General features: G+C 42.7%; 1 protein-coding gene and 1 long non-coding RNA gene across 2 annotated transcripts; both read left to right on the top strand.

Moving 5' to 3' along the window:
• Positions 1–743: 743 nt before the first annotated feature.
• LOC145222990 (uncharacterized) lies at positions 744–4,544 on the top strand. The gene is made up of 6 exons (XR_013859398.1): positions 744–1,054; positions 1,458–1,514; positions 1,583–1,695; positions 1,765–1,901; positions 1,974–2,080; positions 2,139–4,544. It is a non-coding gene; the product is annotated as an uncharacterized LOC145222990 (long non-coding RNA).
• Positions 4,545–6,883: 2,339 nt separating this feature from the next.
• Positions 6,884–22,972, top strand: LOC145222980 (uncharacterized). Its single transcript, XM_080089260.1, has 14 exons — positions 6,884–7,180; positions 7,424–7,669; positions 7,745–7,893; positions 7,973–8,115; positions 8,391–8,615; positions 8,991–9,233; positions 17,466–17,675; positions 17,873–18,057; positions 18,131–18,228; positions 18,532–18,646; positions 19,520–19,625; positions 20,134–20,439; positions 20,669–20,722; positions 21,331–22,972. Exons 1-14 carry the CDS (start codon positions 7,040–7,042, stop codon positions 21,477–21,479), a joined length of 2,370 nt encoding a protein of 789 aa, XP_079945386.1. The 5' UTR covers positions 6,884–7,039; the 3' UTR covers positions 21,480–22,972.
• Positions 22,973–23,263: the final 291 nt, after the last annotated feature.

The raw sequence follows: 23,263 nt of genomic DNA, 5'->3' as shown, positions 1-23,263 counted from the left end.
ATGTGCACAAGGTGGTTGTGCTAACCAGTAACTAAACAAGTTATTCTTCAACGTTATGTTTTATGTTGCATTTGCATTTTTTGGAGAATAAATGCATTTCGCACTGCATTAACCTGTCTGGACACTTGCGAAATATGCATTTCCAATACGGCTGTAAACGATAGTGGGTATAAATTAACAAAACCACCATATTCTGTTTTCCTATGTTCATACCGATTTCTCAATAGATTAGAATCGCACCGATTGTTCAGGCAAAATTTGTTAGCTAGAAGTAGGCCTCTACACTTTGCAAACAAAGGTATTAAAGTTTTATTTGCAAGTGCATTTTTAAATAAACGTGATCTGGCAACATGAAATCGCCTACTGCTGAGCCTGCTTCAAACCAAAATCCCAAAGTATTTTTTACTTATGTAAGCATTGCACTGTACACTTTTGGAGTGCAATAGTCTTGCTCTGAGAAATTGTAATCAACAGAAACGGTTTCACAAGGAAGCAATATGTTACATCACAGGGAAAGACTCAATATCGTAAAACAAAAGTTATTTTTTTATTATTTTACTGCACAAATTTTGTTTCACAACGCGACGTTCGGGCAAATGGTTATTATCGGGCATTGCGTGATGTTGTAGTGTTTTACCAACTATTTGTACAATCATAGTTGGTATATTTTGATTCGCAAACAGTAAACAACGCAGAGGATGGCGGGTGAACAATCTGACGCAGGTAAAATTCTAAACTATTACCATAGAATACTAAACATAGAACGCCAACCAATTGTTACGTCACGTCGGTCATGGTTGAATAAGCCTTTACGTTGTGCTGAATCGCTCGTTTGTCGCATTGCAGTTTCTTGAATGAAATGTCACCCCGCTGTACCAAAATGCAATCAGTCTCTTCGAAAAATAGAAAGGAAAACGCTTTTTGCCATCAGAAGACCAGAATTAGCGAAAACTGCGAAAGAAAGGGCACTTTGAGAGCAACTTAAACGTTTTTTGTTGTCCATGCGTGATGCATTATCCGGTGACACAATTGTCAATATGTTGCACAAAGAAAGGTAATCAGACTTAGTTTTGTTGTTAAGCATATCTTAAAATGCATTTGATTGATTGAATATCACCCATTTTATTTTATTAGTTATAGTTGTTTTGTTATGTATGACTGTGCTTGCTCGCAGCTTGCATAATGTACATTTTCCCATTAGCAGAAAAAGTTTGACACTGTGAGCTTTGCCATGCAAAAACCTTCCAAAAACAAGCAGTTTGTACAAACCAGCAAACAAAAGAAAAGCAACAGTCAAAAATAAGTTACCTGAAAAGAGGTTGTAAGTGTTGGCAGGACTTAAAAGACAGCTGCAAAATTATCTGGTGCTTTTCATGGTATACTTGTTTCTTTTTATCAATGTTCAGTAAAATATGCATGACACATTTTACTGATTTGCAGACAAGTGTATTTTATAGGAGTGGGGAGCAGCTGACTGCAGATCTCAAAAATGGCAACTTAGTTCCAGCTATAAGGTTTTTACACATTGCAATGAAATGATTCTCTCAGCGGTGTAAATATATTCATGTGCTTTATATTTCAGTACAAAATTTAGAAAGTCAGCAAATATTACAGAAGTTTCAATGTCAGGTTGGAAAGTTGATGTTAAAAGACTGGATGTTCATAGTATGCATGAATCATTGTGCACTACTTTGGGTATGTAAAATGTTGGTCCTATTGTTTTAATACAGAAAGTAATACAATTTCAATGTTACATTGTTTTAGGCAAATTAGAGAATCTAAATCTTTCATTGGAGTTGCACAAACTAGTTTCAACACAAAACTGCATCTGCTAATTTATTGGAATTGTGACAAAATTGTGGAAACCACCATTGTTCGATCCCCCAATTGTAAAGTTTCAGGTATAATAAATTTGTATCATTGTGCAAAACTATGGCATTTTTTGTAATTATTTTCCATACATATTTAAACAGTGGTAACAAATCAATGTGATGCATGCACACAATTTCAATGTGAACAAGAAGCCAATGTATATAATCTCGAAGGGGAAGAGCTGAAGTCATATGAACAAACAGAACCTGTGAGTGTGTTTTGTATCATTAATTTGCACATATATTAAGGTTGCTGTGTCATTTTAGGAGTTAAATGAGTGGCTTGAAATGGTGCATTAAAACCAGCTGCTCAACAGAGATGTTCTACCATGTATGTGCAAATGGTTATTATACAGACTTTATTTGATGGGCAATTGAACTTAGGTCCCCTGCTGCATATGATCATGTTCATACAAGCAAAATGGTTTTCCTCCCATCTGCATCAACTATTAGAAGCTACAGGTATTGCACTATTTACAAAAGTTTTACATCTACAAAAGTTGTTGCTTTTTAGGATTGTGTCGATACAAACCATAGAGGTGAATTTAAGAGGATATTGGCTCTTCCTACTTTGAAAGGACTTATTTACGACTCTAAACTTCTTTGAAATGACGAAGACTTTACTTAATTCTAATTCATACGTTTGCTTGGGAAGTTTTACGCAGGATTGCTTGGAAGCATTTTTTGGAAACTCCGTATGTGTTAAAAAATACATTTCCAGCAGCATATATATTTTAAGACCTTTATTTATAGAGAGAGATGTGTAGAACAATGACAAATCCACATGTCAATCAATTTGGCTACATTGTTCAACACATCAACCAAAGAAAAGTTATTAAAAAAATTAAGGGAGGCAATACAACACATGGTTCAGTCAATGCCTGGACACATTTGTGTGAAGAACCAATGCCAAAATGTTCAAAATAAATAAACACATCAAACATGATTTTTTGTATTTTATTTTCAAATTATATTTGAACACTGTTGGCAGACTTTTTAAGTCTGTGCGCAATCTACCAGATGTTTTATTAACATAAACAAATAACTTTTATATCTGAAAGAAGTTTGCCCGCATGACTGTTGGGCAAATCAGTTTTAAAAAAGCTTAGTGCGTTCCGCAACATCGCGCAAACTCCGTGTAGAGATTAGAGAACGTTGGGGTTGTTATTTTTTTCAAATTTTTTATTCCACTCTCCCAAGACTTTATATCCGTGAGTTAGTTCAATGTTGACCATTTTTGCCAAAATTTCTCACAGACTTACAGAATTGTTTGGCGGAATTTTGACTGTACAAAACATTTCAGACTCATCGTCGTCTGGTTCAAAGTCAACCTTAAGAAGGTCGTTACTTACTTCCAGTGGTAAATCTTGCCAAATACCTGACATATTGATCACTGTTTACTCTTTTCCTACGATGTCTGCGTGTTACATATACGTACAAAAATAGCCCACCCCGTAAAGTGTTACTCAACGTGACGAAGACAATCGCTGGCAATCTATCATAAGTAGGGCAATTATTTTTTGACCTAAAAAACGAAAAATTTTGACCTACAAATTGAAAATTTTGACAAATTTTGACCTTAAAAAACTTTTTTTTGACAAAATTTTGACCTATGAAGAATTCAAGTAGTTAAATTACGCATTATCGTCCAAAAAGTTAAAATATGGCTAGGCTAATCAAACTAGAGCGAAAGAATGTGCAAAAGTCTAACAGAAGGGCAAAAATCTTAACATAGACCTAACCTATTCTGAAAAGGGAATGAGCTAATTAAAAATCACTGCCAAAAAACTGCAGCTAAGACACAGCGAAAATTATTCAATACATTCGTATGAATGACAGATACATGAAGTATCTAAAGCAAAACCGAAGCAAGAGCTGCAGCTACCGTAAAATGACTTGGGACTTAACAAAATTTTGCACGTTTTGAGGTGTGTTGAGCATCACGCCATATCAACCTAATTGTTTCACTCACTTGATGGTTTATGATTCGCAATAATTGGGGCAATGGGCCAATTACAACAGTATAAAGTAGGCTACAAGGTGTAAAACGAATAGTTTGCTGGCAGTGCAACCTCTACAATACGACGACAATGCAGTTTGTAAACAATTTTAACTTTGTAAACAATTTTGACAATTTTTGACCTATTCTAAAAATTTTGACAAAATTTTGACTTTTTTTGACAAGTCAAAAAATATTTGCCCTAATCATAAGTAATCTATGCTATTACCAAAGTACCTACGTGAAAAATAACTCATAAAAATTTCTCTTTCGATGCAAGTTAGTGTATTTTTGTATTCACAAGGTAGCGCTAAATAGCCTCGGATAAAAATCCGACCGCAGTCGCTCACTGCACTTTTTTCGCTAAGCCTATTTTCCGCAGTGACGTAAGCGTACTTTGTCCAGGTGTATTGATGTGTATCAGTTGTCGGGGTCTCCTGTGACGCAGTGTAGTAGTGAGTTCGTAGGCTGGCGCTGTAAGTTATGAACAAAGGTTGTTTTCGGTTTGTCGCTTTTTAGCAGTCATTGGCAAAAGTGTTCAGAAAATGGTCATTTAAAGTGTGTTTTAATTTTGTATTCTTGGAGCGTTTAGTTTTAAGGTTAACTAATGAAAGGTTGTCATTTTATTTATTTATCGTACTTTTTAACGAAGTTTTTTTAAAGAAAGTGCAGAACACTCTTCTGGGTTGTATTTTCAAGTGTGATTTGCCCTTGGAACTAATTGATGAAAAATACTTTGTCAAGCATGTTTTTCACGAAAAATTAATTTTCGCGACATGCATGACCTACGCAACTGTGGCAGGTGTATTTAGCAAATAGAACGGTTGCCTGGGCTAATATTTGAGACTTTTACATCTATTTGCCCGCGTCGTAAAGCCCATGTCGTCGGAAATCGTTACTTGCCTGTTACGATTTGCATTAGTGGCGCCGCCACTTCGCCAAGGCGCCGAGTGCATGCGTGGCGAAATCAAACAAAAAAAGGATGTGATATCACGGCCATTTTCGATGTCAGACAGCGCTTCCTCATTTGGGCATGGGGAGATATCGTAATTCGACGGCGGTAGGAAACCGTATGCAGGAAACAGCAACGGAGCGAGTCATAACAGCGATCGCCGTTCTTGCAGGCAAAAATGTCGCGAAAGAGGAAGTGATAAAATTAACGATATTTGTAGGCAAGTGGCTCCGGATAGATCGCGTGTTTAAGCGGAATTGGATGTTTGTTCGTGGTGTGCAGGATGCCAGGGCAACCGCCTGCGCTTCTGCCAAGGAGTTTTATTGTCTTTTGTCTGATGTTGACATATGCCAAACCTGCTCCGAAAGGATGTGTATAATCTAAGCGGTGACTGAGAGACAGACAGACTTGCGCAGGATTGCACGCGAGATATCAAACCACAATTTTTACAACTCGATGACATTTCTGACAATGCTTCAGGCTGTATAAAAACCTACAAACCTGATTAGGCAGCAAGACAGCGCTCAAAACGCGAAGTCTTTGTTCTCGTTTTACCCACCGCCGATACAGGCCCGAATGTCTCGATTTTCCCGTCGTGGGCTGCCGGCATTTCTTATTCGCCTCAACATGTCTTCGGGCAATACATGAAATGACGTCATAATGCGAACGCACAGCTGATACCGATGCTTGTTCCTGTTCAAAACAAATCGTGCTTAAGAGGCCGTGGCCTATTAGCGCTTGGATTTGTCAGCTTGGAATATTAGAGAAGATTCTTGACAGCGTTACTACCAAGAACTGAAGGATGCGCCGGGTATTTATTGTTGACTGTAAGCAGTGTCAAACATGAAAAGAAAACATAAATAACGGTGGACAGTTGCATGTTACCGGGAAGAGGATGCGCCTTTTTCGCATGAAATTAACCTCGCTTAGGATTCGGCGTGCGACCAGTTTAAGCGTATGGACTTCCTGCTCTGACCTCGGGCGAATCGTCAGTCAAATTAGCAGTTTCCACTCTGCAGTATAAACGATCACGCTTACAGCTTTAATTTGACGAACCGCAATTGTGTCAGCGATAACCTGTCGACGAAAAGAGGAAAATTGGTGGCGCGCTGTAATACCGATCAACGGCGTTGATTTTTCGGAAAATCCTGTCGACCGCAGCAGTTGTTTTTTATTTGAGTCACTTGTATGCACAGCAACACGCGGTGCATTATCAGACGCCATGACGCCTGTCTCTTGTCGACTGTTGTGCTCCTTGGGGAACGTCGGTCGGCGCCAACTTTATCTGCAGTGCGCGGTTTTCCCTTGCTCTTTGGCTACTTTTCGTTTAGGTCGCCGCTGGTGCATTGCATTAGGGAGCTTTAGTCGCGCAGCAGGTGGAAAGGACGAACGCACTGGTTGCGGTCAAACGACCAAATTGAGTGTTTTTATGTGCGGATGATTTGCAGCTGTATTTGTAGAAGGGTCTAGATAAGTTTGTCGGAAGAAGAGATGCAGTGCCTGGGTTGATGCAAATAACTAAACACCAGTCGTAAAAATTGTTACGACTTCTTAACGCGATATACTTAAAGAATTTAATGACGGTCTAAACGACGAATGCATGCACCGGCGTTCGTTGACCACTCAGGTTTTCCATAAAAAGGTTATTTAATGATTGACAACTCGGCTTGAGGTCGGAATATATACGTTCTTTCGATCGCCGCCATCTTCTTACGAAGTCTTGTATCAACACTGCATTACGTGAGCGGGGCAGGCCAAAAGACACGCCTTACGACCACAGTCGGACGCGTGCATGTTGATTCTGCACTCGTAACAAAGTGCTTTCACAGCGGTATGAGTGCTTGCATTCAAAGGCTTCGTTCTGTTCGTGTTTACACAGAGTCGGTGGAAGTGTTGTTGAGGCATGCCCAAGTTGCATTGTGGGTAACAACCGTCGGTTTGTATCTATCCCATGTTGTTTACCCAACGTATCTTAGAGTCGCTGTGCAAATAGCGCAATGCAACGTTTGCTACGCGAACATGTAATAAAACGAATGCCGTTTGACTTTTAAATGTCCTTTATGTGTTTTCTCGTCAGCAGAGTGTAAGTGTGCCAAGGTAAATCTGTTGGTAGATGCTGCGCTGTTGACAGCACGAAGAGAAGAATAACACATTCATACTGAGTATCAGATCGCAAAAGACGAAAAGAGAAAAGAAACACTGTGCATTGATATAAAGATGAAAATGGCTGGATTGGCTCAGGGTTTGAGTCACCGGGACCCCTCTCACGCACGTGACTCACTGCTGCGCCTTGGAAAACTGAGAAGAGAAGGTTTTCTATGTGACCTTACAATTCTCGTCCAAGGTCAAAAATTTAAGGTAAGGTGGCAAAATGCAATTTTGAAATTTTGAATAAACACTATAAATTTAAATACTAATAACTATTTTTTAAATTTATGACGGAGAATAATTAAGTTTATGACAAGTGAGTTTTAAAAAACACAACGATTTACTGATCAAAGTCCGGACTGTAAAACCTACTGCACTGTTTTCGTAAGAATAAATAAACGTTTATTATATTGGTTATTTTAAAGTGCTCAATATATCGACTGTGTTTTGTAGGCACATAAGGCCGTCATGGCGGCATGCAGCGACTATTTTTTAGCTGCAATTTGTGGAGGCAAGACTTCCTCGACTGTATCGGTGTCCAAGGGACCCGACGGTGATCACATGACCATCGAACTTCAATACGTCACATTGCGAGGGTTTACTCCGCTGCTGGAATACGCTTATTCGTCCGACCTACACGTAAACGCCACAGATGTTATTGACGTGCTCTCAGCCGCCAGCTACATGCAAATGTTTAATGTAAGCACTGACGGGAAAATTGCGCTGTAATCCTTGACATTGTAGGAATTTACAACCGTGTGTGTTTATGCGTAGGTGGCAAGTGCGTGTTCAGAATTCATGCGTTCCAACCTTCCCTGGTCACTGTCGCAGTCTAGGCTGCCCAATTTGCCGCTGGTCGGCGGCACCCGACCCCTGTTAACGAACGGACAGGCCCATGGCGAACACGGCCTTGGAAATTCCAGGTGAGCGCGCATTCCGTTATTTGTTTTCGTGTAAATATCTCCGAATCCGTTGTCAATCTCGTATTCTCGTTTTTCGTAGAGCGAACGGGCTGCCCGAAGCTGTCCAGAATTTATTGCAAAGCACTCGTAGTCCCGCTATGGGTCAGCCACCCATGCTTATCCCGATTTCTTCAATGAGTCCCTATGACGTCGGTCTTCAACAGTGGGTCGACACCGTGGCAGGTGAAACAGATACCTTGGATTGTATTAATCATGGGTTTTTTCTCCGTGCACGTGTTTTTTAAACGTCAAAAGCAGTCATACCGTGACATTTACATCTGTTTTCAAAAGTTTTTACTGATTTAAAAATAACTTTTTTAGGCAAGACGATGATGTCATTTTTTGCGAAGGCTTTTTAGTCTACTTGAAAAAACAAACAATCAATTAATCCATGGACAATAAAATATGAGTTAAACTGCAAAGAGTATTATGCGTACCCATCATCAAGTTTTTTTTAGGTACACAAACCCTCCTTTCTCGTTTTGTGAACGGCCAGTCAGCCCCAAGTACTCATCAGTCTCCTGCCTCATCCATGTCCCCGTCATCGTCCCCACACGCCTCGCCTCGCAACGAATGGACTAGTGAGCTACCAGCCAATGTTCGAAAGACCTCCCGCGATTCAGAGGAACCGGTCAAAGCAGACGAAGCAGAAAGTGTGAGATCCCCATCTGGGCGGGAAACAGGTAATCTTCCGTTCGGTAACTGTTTGCGTCAGGTCTGAGGTTGCGCCGACAGACAGGTGAAAGTGTTTGCATATATTTGGGAGAAAATAGAAGCGAAGGAATACCGCTGCCCCTAAACCGCCAAGACGCTCATTTCGGTCTATTTAAAGTGCATTGGATTTTCCCTGACCTGTGACGATCACATTTTTCCCGATCGCATGTTGTGATGTTGATTTTATTTTTTTGTGTACAGACTATCTTAAGCTTTTGACTCAAAAGTAATTGTATTTTGGTAATCAAAGAACTTCCAAAAATTACAAAAAAACGTGCTTATGGAGCACATGCTGAATGATATCATGACTCACAAATAACAGTTAAACAAAAACCTCTGTTTAGAACAAGCTCCAGTGACATCGCCTGCTAAAAACGGAATTGATGAACCCTACTTGGCAGGCCAGGATACAAGTATAAGCAGAAACAACAACAATAACAACAACAACAACAACAACAACAACAACAACAGCAATAACAGCAGTAACCATGAAGCCGTGAAAGAAAAAAATCCAGGAAGCCGCAAATCTATAGCAGTCAAACTTGAAGCTACGACGGATGACGAAACTAGCAGTAACTCAAATGAAGGTAAGGCATAAACTTTGTACATTGTGCGCGGTAAATGTGAATCGATGTGCTTGGTGGTGTACGTGCCTGCAGTTTTCTGTCGATGACGACGCTTTAAAGAACTATTAGGTACTTTTCCCACGAGACTCATGCGGACTTTTCGATGGCATTAAAAATACAGCGCAGAGTCTTAGCGAGCTCTTTCGGTGCAGAGAGCTGGCGGCCCAACAAAATCACTTCGCTTGTGATTCATATGCGCGAGGAGGCCCTTTTCAAAAAACAGCGCACTGGGCGCGCGGCGGTTCCCCCCCTTCGTCGCTCTCAAGTGGACGGGCAAGAATGCAAGTGCTGTATAAGTGCTCGACGCGTAAGCCAGCAAAACGCACGGCGCTTTCCGCCTGCCTGTTCCCTTTTCTTTTTAATTCGATTCGTCGTCGATTCGCAGCAAAGCAGAATTGACTGTCGAGTACTCGCTGATCGCAGCTCGCCTGTCTGCCGATGTCGTCCTGCTGCGTCCACTCAACATGCACACCCGGGCTCAATAAACCCTCACCAGGCGCGGCCCGCTCAAAAACCGTTAAGTGTTGTACGTGTGAGCGCGCGCCCCCTAATGTGCTTTCAACGTGCATCGGTGCTACAACTTTGATCCAACGGCGGCAGGATTTTCTTTTTTGCCGCACGTCCGCGCAATCTGCAATATCTCGGCCAGGCAGAGTGCTTTGTTTGATGAATCGACATTCTTTCTGGTGCCAACGCGATGCGTCCCGGCTGCGACCCACAGGACTCACGACAGTTTACTTTTCCAATGTGCAAGTAACCCACTTGCCCTCGTATCTGGGCAACGCGCGCGCAGCAGCCAATATCGATTTATCCAGGCCGAGCGTTTACCTTCCAGTAATTTCTCTTGACAGCCGCTAATTATTTATCGCTCTGCAGAGCGCGGTTTCTAATCTGTTGCAGAATTTGTTTTGCGTTGGCCCGTATACTGCTTTGGCGGTACCATGGCAACCAGGTTTCTGTTTGCGTTTCATGCCGCTTTGAGGTCGATGCATGTCGTTACTTGGGGATCTGTGTCAACCTTTACTCGGCGACGTCGCCATTTGATGCCGTCGTAAGCTCAGTGCTTTCATGTTCTGTATGTGTGTCGACATGCTACCGGAGATAACAGCCTGCGTGATGACGACGTTTTCCATCTGGGCTATATTCTAATAGGGAAAGCGACCCACTGTCACTCTTGCATTGACGCGACAACTTTACATATTCCTTCGAAATCTGACAGGGCCGCTTATGAGTTGTCTGTTGACTCCTATGTTGATCAGGGCGGGGCAGCATAGAACAGAGTGCGCAGGGCAAACATTAAAGTAAATACCGTTGGGCATGCGATAAAAAGCTTTCGCATGTATCACTTGCCTGTCGGGAACAGTTCAATCTAAGGTACCGCATGTTACGTGCCAGTCTCTATTGACCCTTTGCCTATGTATGTTGACTTGTGGCAGAGCGTATGTTTGTGCACCATCGGATACAGCTCGGTCTTATGGAAATAGAGGGATTTCACATTTCCACGTTTAATTTAAAACCGCAGCGAACGAAGCCATTATAGATTGATCACACAACTGCCTGTATGCGCAGCCTATTGCAAATTCGCCTTCGATTTCCCGTGCCTTTGTTGAATTGCAACGTGTGCCAGATGGCGTTCGTTTGGATTATCGTGTTTGCTCTACATGACGGCGGTCTACAGTGGGCTTGCGACAGCAGTGGAAAGCCGGCAGTGTGTTTTGTTTCGCATCGACTGCACAAAGGGCTAAACTGCTTTTTAGCCGATTTTTTATTGTTTGTCTGTTAGTCGGGGAACAATATGCTCAAACCGTCGCCAGTAGTGCCTATTAAACGCATATTTATACTGTAGTTTTTTAGCTATTAAATTTGATAGGAATTACCCCCGTAACAAAAATGAAAAAACAATAGTGTGGTACACCAGATAATGCAAACCTCCCGCCGTATAGCTTCGTCATGCAGATATTTTTTTGCAAAATGAAGACCAAAACGCCGTAAAAATCACGCAACATACAGAAAGAACCAAAAACAGAAACAACGACAAAAACATATGACTAGAACGGTTTCCAGTTAACGCAGCTTCATTATTTAGTTGCGTGTTTGACGTATTTCGCGGTAACCCGTACATGACAAGGTTTTGCGCTGTCACTTTTTACATCACCCGTGACAATACATTATCACGTTGCCGAGAAAATTATGCCAAAAATAGTGGCGAAATGATATAAGCACACCCAAGTTCCAACTCCTGTCGAAAAACGCGGTCGCCGAAGCCTGGGGCTGTGATTTGCATTGTTGTTATAATAAGTCAGTCTTTACGGGAAGTTACGCATCTATTTTTCCACTCATCTCGTCATCAAAAAGATGAAATGCCTCGGAGTTAAGTTGCGCAAAGATGCGATTCTCCCACACCTAAACATTACGGCGCCGCGCCGCCTTCTATGGCGAATTGGCATGTGATGCGGTGGCGGCACGTGTTGCATAATTGCACTTTTTTCGACGTAAAACCCCATGACACTGCCGAGACCATAGCTGTAGTTCAACTTGTTCGCCAGAGGCAAGTTGCGGCGGTCGCGTTTTCGGAAATCTCGTTTTCGCCTTAGCTGCGTTTTCCCCTCGTCCACCTCTCGTGTCATGTGTAGCGAGACCGTTGGCTGCCGATTTCCGTCGCATTGTAACTTAAACAGGATGGCGGGTTGCGTCATGTAAATGGGATGGGTCTGCATCTACCTTGACACGAATCGCTACGGAGACTTTCTCCTTAAGTGCCAAGTGTCTGGAGAGGAACTTCGGTGGGTTGGAATGACGAAACTGCCGCTATCTTAACGCCAAAACGTTCGCCTCTCACGCACGAGTTGACTTTTAATGCAAGCGTGTTCGCCCCCGTAAAGCGAATAACTCTACTATTTTCGGCTTGTCGTGCATCGCCCTTTGCGGGAGGACATAGGAGCGCAGGGAGCGGAGGAGGAGATGGGAGGAAGAGTGAGAGTGTGATAAACAACAACTCAAGTGCAGGCTCAAGATTCGTGTTTGTACAAACCGAGACACGTTTGAATCACATAAGGCCGGAGCGAATCGCGGCACCTTCTGGGTCACGATAAAGACGGACCAACCTTTAGTTTTACAACACAACCTGTAACCAAGCGAAACAAAACATTTGGGTTATCACTTTTAGGTTTTACGCAATAAAAGGTCAAACAGAATCGCCTGTCAGTTGTGCATGATAAATTACAACCTACCGACAATGAAATTATCACGTTAAGGTGGTAGTTTAACAACTAGACTCGTATTTGACCTGCATAAAAGCAGGTTAAGCCCAAGGCTGGTATCGTCCTGCTGATTTAACTGCAAAAACCGAATGAATGGGCAGTGGTTTCCTTGTTTTTGCGACGTGCCGTCACACAGTTGAAATCCGGTCTAAACTTCAATTTGCAAGCGCCGCCGCACCACTTGTGGGAATACAGACAAATGTTGGAAGGTTTAGTCAGCTTACAGTGGTTCGGCGCGCAGTGAATTGCTGTTTACACGTTGTTGCCAAACTAATACATGCGGAAGGCTGCTGGTAGCCTAATCCCTGTATTGTCGCTCTACCTCGTGTGCGCAGTTGCCTTCGCCTGTACCTTTTCAGTAGTTGTCATAACAATGGCAGTTGTATGGCGTGCTCCATAGCAACTATTTGACGCATCGCTGATCGTCAATGTGCCAATGACGCCGTTCGCAATTGATGTTTGAAAGCATTTCATGCGGGGGGCTTGCGTGCCAGGGAACGGTTTTCCTCGGAGCCTGCAATGGCATGCCTTTTGAAATTATGGTCTGGCTGGGTGAGTTACGGCGTGACGAACAAATTTAGATACTTTATTCTTCAACCCAGATACCGAGAACTGAAAAATGTTTGTGTTCTGGTATATGACAACGTAGTCTAATATCGATTGCACTCGAGTAAATGATTTGATGACGCCAGAAATTGGCGATAACATAAATATCATATTTCATCCTGGAAATCATATCAGCCGTTATATTTTTCGAAATGTATGTTCGAGATGAATCAAAAGTGCAAACGTGATGTTACAAGCAGTTTTCTTTTGACGAATCTTCTGTCTTAGCTGGAGGCACTTGCACACCTTTGCGTATAATTGGGCCCGGGTAATATCACCAACGTAGGTCGCATTGACATAAATTCGGCAGCACAATCTTAATGTATATGTGTGGGTTTATCGAGCTGTGAAATCTCGTGCAGACGGCTTGGTTTACTTAACGCATCATTTCGAGCACACCTGCACTATTTCCCGCCCCCCCAGAAGCCAACGAGACATGTTTGGAGTCTTTGGACCAATCCTTTTGCATTGTTACTAACCTACGTACAAGCCTGACATTTTGGAAGCAGTACCAAGCGCTTATATGGGCGTTGCCGCTACTATATGCGTTTGTTGGTCATGCACGGAGACGGACAGTTCCCAAACGGCAAGGCCGCTTGACGTAAAGGTTGTGGTTTTGTCTATTTCTGATAACTGTACCTCGGCCTTTGTGGATTCTGAAGAGTTTGCGTCCGCTGTTTTGCCTAAGTCATCTAAGGTAGTTTAAACTTTGATTTAGAAAAAAAGTAACTACGACAAATATTGCGACTTCAAAAGCGCTTAACGCTATCAAATGAACATGCTTCGAGTGTTGTCGTTTTGCCAGGTGGCGAGACTTGACAGAAACGCACTCCTCTCGACACTTTCACGCAACACCTTTGATGTTGCGGAAACGCAATATGAGGTCCATTATGTGGCAAAAACTTAACTGGACTACGCACGGGGCCTTATTATTGAAAGGCGAGTCATCAGGGTGCTGTCATTTGGCATGCATTAGTGCGGTCCCTGGCTCCGGATGTTTTGCTACGGTGTGATTTCTAGCGCAATGGAAAGCAATCTTTCTGCTTCGCTGGCGCACAATAGTCGGCTGGCAAAATCTGGCGAATCGGGATGCACGTAGAAGCTCTCCTTGTGCAATCGATCAACGCACGCGTGTTCAGAAATAGAAACGCTTCACCCCTGAAGCACTTTCCTTGTCGTATACGACCCAGCGACGTGAATTTTGAAGCACCCCATTAAGTCGCTGCGTTTGTCGCTCTGCATGAGCAGCTCTGTTCCATTCAGCGAGTTTTTTTTCATGGTAACAGCATCTCGTAGCCATTTTGTGCGGCCCAATTAAATCTGAAACCCCAGATGCGGTGGCGAATTAGCGCTTGATAGTGTCCGAGTCGCGGAATCAGTGCCGCCTATCGGGTGTCAATCCACTGCTTGCAATTCAATCTGGAACATGCACGATAAGAAACTACATGAAGAACTATCGAGACGCTTTTCCTTTGCCGGTTCCATAGTGTTCTTGGTGTCAAGTTTCGCATCCCAACATTGCGCCACTGCGATAAGCATAGATTTCTGCTGATGCGCATCGACAGTGCGCCCAAGTCTGGGCTGTCACAAAACTTGTCTATTGTTCGGCCCATGCCACGCTACAAGTTGCCTAGACGACCGTGTTACCGCTTGCCTGATTCACCAATAAGAGACGTCCGCCTACCGCTCCTCCGGTTTGTCCCGTTGCTGTATGATTGTTTTCGATAACTACGTGCTTTTCAGTTGGCATGCCTTTGTGTTGCGGTCTGGCCTGTTGTATTATTCAGAAGTGCTCGGAACCGCTTTGTTTCGCGGAGAAAGGGGAGCTGCGTCGCCGTCGCAGCGGCCCCTGCTTTTGTGAATGCGACTTACCAGTTGCCAAATGCTTTATGTAACCAATCCGGGGCGCCGAGGCTTACAGACGCAGGTGCATCGAGGTACACCAGGCCGTAATATTCGCGCGGGAGTGGCTAAAGCGATGAAAGAAGACCAGCGACATGCGGAAGGGGTCGGTGATAAAACTCAGACCGCCCCTGTTATTAGTTTTCGCCGAAACTTGCTTGTCCGTACAGTAATTGGTCGCGAAACGTAGCTAATGATGCGTCGGGCCGCTGGTCATTATTACTCCGAGCCTGTCTATGCCGAGATGAAGGGATTAGCTGCGTGCGCAACCGAATTGTTCAATAGACTATTGTGATGCACCTCACTTGCTGGGGGCCTCATGAATTATTGATTAACTGCGTTTTCGCACGCGAAATAATATTGCTTCTGCAAGGGGCCGCGCGACAATAAATTTGTTTTCGCGCGTTCTGTTGTCCACCGGCAGGACGACGCCCATCAATCAGCACTACTCCATTTGCAGAAGCGCCTCCTTTGCACACAATGCTTTGTATACCAGCAGGCGTAGCCTAGCAGTCCAATGCACCGCCTGAGATTGGAGTAAAAGGACGAAAAACTACCGAAACGCAAAACAAACAGTTCACCCACCGCGTTTGTCGCCAGTGACATCGATGAAGAGAAGCGGTGGCGTCCCATGCATCATAAATTCTTCGATGATTTTTTAATAGTTGTCTCCACGGCGCGTCGTTGAAATATTTGAGTAAGGAATGTGATAAACCGCGTTTTGTATGGTTAAAACTTGCATGTAAATACCAGAGCAGCGTTGTATTGACTTGGACGCCCTGGTTCCCAGATAATAAGTGTCGAAGTAGCAATTCGCTTTCATGTGCCGTCACCGCGGGGCTTGCTTGTATTGTGTTGTAGACGCAGACTTAATGCGGCCGCCTCCTCAGCCTTTGTGTGGAAATTTCCGCGCATAATGCTTTGCCGAATGCCCTGTATGTTGTCAACCGCCCACTTGCCCCAAGAAGACGCGGTGTTGTGGTGAATAGGCGCACGGAGTGGCATTCTCCCTTTTCATGCCGGCAATTGTATACGGGCTGCCCAACGGTCGTCGTCTTTCGGTTCGTATTTCCTTTTTGTACGCGCGGCATGAAAAGCAGTAGCAGCTCTCGCCATCGTCGTCTGTTGTTACTGCTCGCTTTGTCAGGAACGCTGAGATTGTTTATCATGCCGTTCCATTACTGGGCCTCTGCATCGTCACACAGGGCCTGTGTTCTCGCCTGTGAGTTTTCTGTTTTCGACAATGTGAGAGTGAGTTTTCCGTTTACAGCACATCAGCTGAAGGGGCCTGGATAACTTCAACCCACAATCTGGTCGTACCGAACTGTCGAATTTTTAGTCTTGCGTACTTGCATTTTTATTCTTTATACCGCAGCTCTGCTGAATGTCTGCATATCAGCAGGGTGATTATACGCATGGTTACAAGTTGAGCATGAAGTATTGACCCTAACCCGAAGATCTTAAGATGACGAGAATAACTGTCGTTATATTTTTGTCACAATTTCAGTTTAATCAGAACGTGATTCACTACGTTACATGTTTGATCTGATGGAACCAACCAGTCGAGGAACCAAACTGTCTTAAAAATAACATTGTCGTTGTCTTTGACCGTATATGTCAATGCGGTTTCGCATTTTGCTGTCGTATGCGTTGCATTACACACAACTCAGCATAAAAACGCACATGTTGTGGGCACGCGTGCGTACGGAGCCTGTGCCAGAATTCTTCTTGCCTCCGGCGCAACACGCGTCACACCGCAGGTTCTCGTTCCACTGCGACAAAAGGCGCCTAACGCGTCATAATCGGTGACGTCATGCGGTCCAATTTCGACTTAAACCCCACCTCCGTGCACCGACGGTTGCTTGTCGGGCGACAGTTATTCCAAAGGCTCAATGGATACAGTTAAAGAGAAAATTGCGCCAACGCTGTTTGACTATTAATTATCGGCAAGGTGTGCAAGTCGGCGGCTGCGTCTTGATGATCGATCTTTAATCGGCCGTTTCCTGCGCTTTGCCGCTCGTTATGCCTAATTGAAAGACGTTGGCGAATAATGATTTGCATGTTGGGGACGCAATTACACAAAGTCCGGGCACACGATCTCCATCTTTCATGTACTCAATGCTCTTGCATCATCGCCATTACCTGCTTTAATTAATTCGTCGCGACAGTCTTTCCGATTCACCTTGCCAGAACGGTAAATTGGTTAACGCCAGGCTTAATCCATGTTAAACTTTTTTACTGCCAGTGCGGCACATTTGTACGACATATTCAAAAGACTGTATACCCCGTTTAATTCGGTTTTGGACATTGATTTACATGCACAAATTCTGATACAAGCACAGTGAAAAGGAACGCTGTCAATATAGATATAGCTTATCGTAACATTTTTAGCGAGTTGCATTGCGTAACTGTTGTTTTGTCGCAGATCTTATCAACAAAAGCAACGGTAGTCCTGCGCCTTGCGACTCGGAAGACTCATGGCAAAGCCTTCAGCGGTTGTACAGCTTCCAAAACAAGAGCAGCGGCGGAGGCGAAATACCCACAGCTAATTCGGTCCACTCGGCACTCTCGGATGCCTTCAATAACAGAAGCCCAAACGCAGTAAATCGAATGACGACCACTGCTAACAGTCTACGTACGTGTTACGCAAGCTTGGTGTAATTTTACTGCTTTGGAATCAATAAATATAATGAGTCATGACCAGCAGACCATGGAAAGTGCTCCACCAAGCATGGGTTGTGTTGTAAACGCCCCTTTGTTCATAATACTGTGAATCCGCGTTTTATTCCTTCCTAATCCTCATTAGGCAGAAACGTTTTGTTTGTACTGCAGAATCTGTTTTGGAGAAGATCAATGGTAGTGTTCCTCGTCTGGACAATTCGGTTTCTATGGTTCCTCGACTCAATGGACTTTCCATGCACACTGCATTGTTACACAGACAGCAGCAACTTCTTTCGTCACAGCAGCCAAAAACTGCAGACGATGGCGAGAAACTTGTGGCCGATCTTCCGGCTGTGGTAATTACTTTACAAGGCCTGCTTTTTGTTTCCAAGCTTGACACACCGCTTAACCCACAACTTTGGTTTGTAGCCTCCTGGAGGACAATACATGAGCGTTAGAAGACGAACTCTGCAGTCCAGTGTCCCGAAGCCTCATCAGTGCCAGATTTGTGGATCTAGATTTACAAGGTGGGTTATTATCGCAATATATTAGCTGCTTAACCAGCGATATAGAGATTGATGGTGTATAGTACATCATCACGTTGACTCGACGTTTTTGAAACCTTTGATCATCACCCATTATAACAAACTCATCTTATCTGCGACTGTCTTGGTTGTTTACCCATGGTTAACCGACAAGACGCACAATCTTAGCTTTGCAAATATTAAACAGTCAAATGTTTAAGCCGAAATGACTTTTCCTGGGTGAAGGTGTCAAAGTCTTTGTTACATGCACGAAAAGTTTATAAGCAGTGGTTTTATGTCGTACAGATTTCACAACTTAAAACAACACATAAAGCTGCACTCTGGTATCAAACCATACGAATGTGATGAATGTGGGAAGCGGTTCACTCGCAACTACACCCTCCGTCTCCACAAAATGAAGGTAAGTTAAGTTGTGCTGTAAAAGTTACCATAAATTTGACCACGTACGCACCTGGACGTCAGCGATATACAGTATTAGGCCAAGGCGAGTATTCTGAAATCGATTTGTTGCTAAAAATAGTAAACAGGTTTCAAAGTATAAATATAGGTTTGAATATTTGAAAAAGGCGTGCATGTACACATTTCCAGTAAAACGTACAACGTTGTAAATGTTGTCCGCCATGCAACTCAGGATTCCAAAAGTCATGTTCCTCCCTACGGACCTTGGTCGTGTAGCAAAGCGGAAATGTGTGTTATTAGGGGCGGTGCTATGTGTGCATAAATGTTCGTCCGCATAATGCGTTTATATTTAGCTTTCCTGCCTGTTGCCTCATGCTTTCTCTTTACTTCTGTTGTCGACTCTTGTTCTTCTCTTTCTTACTCAACCAAATCTGCTTCCTGTTTTCCACTGACCCGTATTTTCGTTACCCATCTCTTTTTCTGTGAGGTGAGGACGCATTTCCTTCTCTGGTATAATTTTTACACTGGCCATTTTTTTACAAGTAGTCCAACAATTTACAATAACTTGTTAGTTAGTGGCTGCGCTTTAAAATGTTACAATTTTGATGTAAAGTTGTCAAAGCGATGGTGTCAAAATTGATAATACTCATTTAATCTCGTATACGTGTAAAAATATTAGACCCGTTGTTGTTCTGTTTACCCAAGAAGTATATACAGAAAAAAAGTATTTCCGTGTTCAACAATCAATATACCACAGGCGACTGTTATTCCTCTTTGTAATATTGGGGTTTTTGACCCAACATTGTGATGTTAGGTGAAATAAAAGCCCATACAGTTATTTCACCGAGATTTAGTTACATTTGGTGTTTTTCAGCACGTCGGAATGCGCAACTTCAAGTGTGGAACTTGCGACGCATCGTTTACAAGTCTCGGCGAATTTCGGGCTCACCTTCGCATCACCATGCATTCGCATCTTCCAAGTAAATATTTGTGCCTGCTTGTTGCCTCCGGAGAAAGCGAAATTGATTTACCCAGCGTCGTAAATCGGTCGCTTGCTTTGATATTCCGACACTTTGTCAATTCGCTTGCATATCACGGTGCATAGTTCGCTGTGTGAGTGGGATAAACAGGGTAAAGACTAATTAGCCCGTTGCAGTCGTGCAAGGCACCGGTTTTTTCTGTCATGACATGGTGAAAATGCAGCTGATTAATTATGCAGCACACGACATAAAACATTGATATGATTTGTACCTTTGTTTTAAGCTGAGGCAGTTCATGGCTTTTCTCTTAAAAACGATAATAAATAATAAAAAATAATTAACCAATTTCATCATCTATTTAGTGCGGTGTTTTGTGTTTGTGAAAGATAAAATTCCACCAGTTATTACTTGGAATACTTTTTTTTTCTTTGCCTAAGTGCCCGTATGTTGTTGTGGATAATATAATGTTACAGTCAACCAACATATTAACCGATGATATTTGCGTTAGGCGGCACCGGATCACCACAGACCCAAGGCAGAATGATCGAACCCGAGGACCTCAGCGGAGCTCACATGTCTCCGAGTTTGCTCAAATTCGAACCAGGAATGCTTCGTTACGGGGTCGGGTCGCCTGGAAGCAGTGGTGGCGGGGCAGCCGAGGGATCCACCGGCACCATTTCGCCGCCAACTATGGCCAATAGCTCCCTTATGGCATTGTCGTACTTCGGTTCTGAGTCGCCACATATGAGTGACCGGTCACTATCCGGGTCACCTCAAGATTTGACCACTAAGAGGCCTTACTCCGATGGGGAAGGTATATTAATACCTTTCAAAATTTTGTTTTATGTTGTTAGCTTATTAACAAAATAAACTGTCTTTTTTAGACCTTTGATAATTTTTGATCCACTTTTTTAAATGCACAGTATCCAATCGAGATATAAAATTAAGAGAATGATCGTACTGTTTCCAATCTCCAATCTAGTATCAATCGATTAGCAGTTGGCAAAACCTCAGTTCAACAACCACATCCTTTGTTTTTACAGGAGAAAAGGCAATCGGCAACATCGAAAAACTACCAATGTCCGAGACTGCACACGGTTCGTTAACGTTTTGTAATAAATTTGTACCTCAAAATCTAAATGTTAAAACTGATCGAAGGCAACAATTACCGTGCTGACTGAGAAGCTCTACTGTTAACCACACGCATTCCTGCCTTGTTTCCGGTTAGGTCTGATAAATAGCTCCACTAGATTGTAAGTAACAATGATAGCGGTTACATGTAATTATACTGCAAATGCTTATGGTTTCGGCAAATGAATGGCTTGACTGTTTCTTTTCGCCTCGTTAAAGCCTCGCCTTCGACCGATCCCAAACAATGACAAAGATATACGGTTGCCTCTCCACGAAAAGAGTAAAAATAAACTATCGTTACGACGTATTACGTAGTTAAGCAGTGCAAAGGATTTCACTGAGCTATTGTAACACGGAACCTTGCAAAATTAAAACAATTCGACCGTAGACATATATGGATGTATTAGTTTTGCGCCTTATGAAAACGGCGTTTGATCAAAAAGTTTGGCCAAATTTTTAGAAAGTGTCTTTTATGTAAAGCCATAAATTCGGTGCTAACGGTTTAGGACAAAACACAAATACCGAGTTTGGTTTAAAATATAAAACAAATAAATAAACCTTTTTTGTTTTGTAGATGGCACAGTGGCAAAACGGACGAAAATGTCCGATGACGAATTAACCCCAAAACATGCAGAAGCCAACCAAAAGGTTGAATTCGCTGCCGAAGAGGAACCAATGTCGCTTGTGGTTGACACCAGTGCAATGGAGGCGGCTGATAACTAAAATACTAGCATTCCCAAAATTACCCTACATTCCTTGTATATGACATGAAGCTTGTCCACCAAATGAAGCCGATACTTGTACGTTATGAAGCTGTTAGTGCCTTATTTTTGCAAGGGGCAGCGGCAGACATTCCGTTTTGCTATTTCGTACTACACCAAAAGACATTTGTCTTTCTAACCCAAATACTGCGGTGCAAATACGGTTTTCGTGTTCACTGTAAGGCGTTGTTTGTGAACTGTGATGCTTTCGTGCCTTGGTACGCTTATTCGGCTACACTAACCGATCACCCCCATTGAAAAGGTCTGGTACTTTTTCCGTGCTCCAATCACACCATGTTATTTTCCGGAGCAGCTTTTTATACCGTTGCGCCAGTTTTGTTACCAACCATTTATTCCTATGCTATTTATTCTTGCGAGTGCCGCACCCCTGTTTTTTTGTACAGAAATAGTGAAGCTACGTAAGTCGCTTATTTATCGTGCCCGCATTATTACTTGTACTGATGTTTTTTTTGTGCTTAAAAGGTCGTAACCCGATTGGAAGCTATTTCAGTGCCTAAAATACGAATTCTCCAACCTTTAACTGACGACACAAAAGTCTTGTCAACTTACATACAACTGCCAACGCCATGTTTTTGACAATTTTATTGCAACTGCACATACGTTTTTTTGCACGAAACCTCGCCACTGAACTCATACAAACAACAAATTTTGATCACAAACAAACCAACATTCCAGGTACAATGGTCACAGTCGTCGTTGGTACTACTCCTTATCCCGACATCTTTGTTGTTCCTTTGTGTACGAACTATCACTGATTCATATATTATTATGGTGCCTCGATGAATTGCCTTTGCTAAGGTTTCATTTTTTTTTATTCCTTGCCTTTATATCAAGTTGCATACGCCCACTATTATGATGCCTTAAATGTAGCAACACTACTTTTTTGTGTAATGTTCCCCATTATGTACTGTAGCGTTTGTTGTTTTGTAGATAGAGTAGCACACGGTTTCTTTACATGCCTTAGATTTTGCTAGTAGTTTCGTTGCTTGTTTTAGTGGTTTCTTGTGCTGTTGCATTGTGAAGGAATGCCATCGACCTATAACATATATAAACAGTACTTTATTTCCAAACCTGCTTTCCTGACTTAACTAATGCAAATCCACATTTTTGTTGTCGAGCTGTCGCACACTGACTGACCAAGGCGCTGAGTTCGCATTCCACAAACCGAATTGCTTCATTCATATTTTTCATGTCTCCACCCGTTTGCACATTCCATGTTATAACAGAATAACCGGACCCATAACCTGTGGGCCTTTACCCTTTCAGGCGTTTCTATTGTTGTTAGAATGTCCCTATTTCTACTATGATAAACTAATATACCGTTTTATAACTGTTGCCAATTAGTATGTGAAACTCCGGATAATTTGCATGTTCCACAAGATATAGTACTGTCTGTGTATCCACCCTGTGCGAAATAAAAGTATCATTTTTGCATGTAGTCAAATAATTATATAGGAGAAACGGCTGCCCAGAAACATGGAAGCAATGTAATATGCAACATGAGGTAAACTACTCTTGTCATTCTTACTGTAAATACTCTCGAAAGACTCGATTAAACATGCCAGATGACCCAATCCTCAATAGCTTTGAAGCAAGTAGCACTGTAGAATACCAAAATAGCCTAAAGGTGGCACGATTTGGATTAAATTCAGCTGCCCCAACAATGTATTTTAACTATAAATTCAGGTTGAAAACTTTTATTTCTCCTGATAGCGAAAGAGCAAT

The sequence above is a fragment of the Phallusia mammillata genome, chromosome 1 (genome assembly GCF_965637545.1).
Source record: "Phallusia mammillata chromosome 1, kaPhaMamm4.hap1.1, whole genome shotgun sequence".
NCBI lineage: Eukaryota > Metazoa > Chordata > Ascidiacea > Phlebobranchia > Ascidiidae > Phallusia > Phallusia mammillata.
This window is presented reverse-complemented; position numbering and strand designations above follow the sequence as displayed.

Coding starts and splice junctions, on each gene's coding strand:
- LOC145222980 (XM_080089260.1), top strand. CDS start 7,040: ATGAAAATGGCTGGATTGGCTCAGGGTTTGAGTCACCGGGACCCCTCT. Junction 9,234..17,465: donor TAGCAGTAACTCAAATGAAG/GTAAGGCATAAA, acceptor GTTTTGTCGCAG/ATCTTATCAACAAAAGCAAC. Junction 18,647..19,519: donor TCCGTCTCCACAAAATGAAG/GTAAGTTAAGTT, acceptor GGTGTTTTTCAG/CACGTCGGAATGCGCAACTT.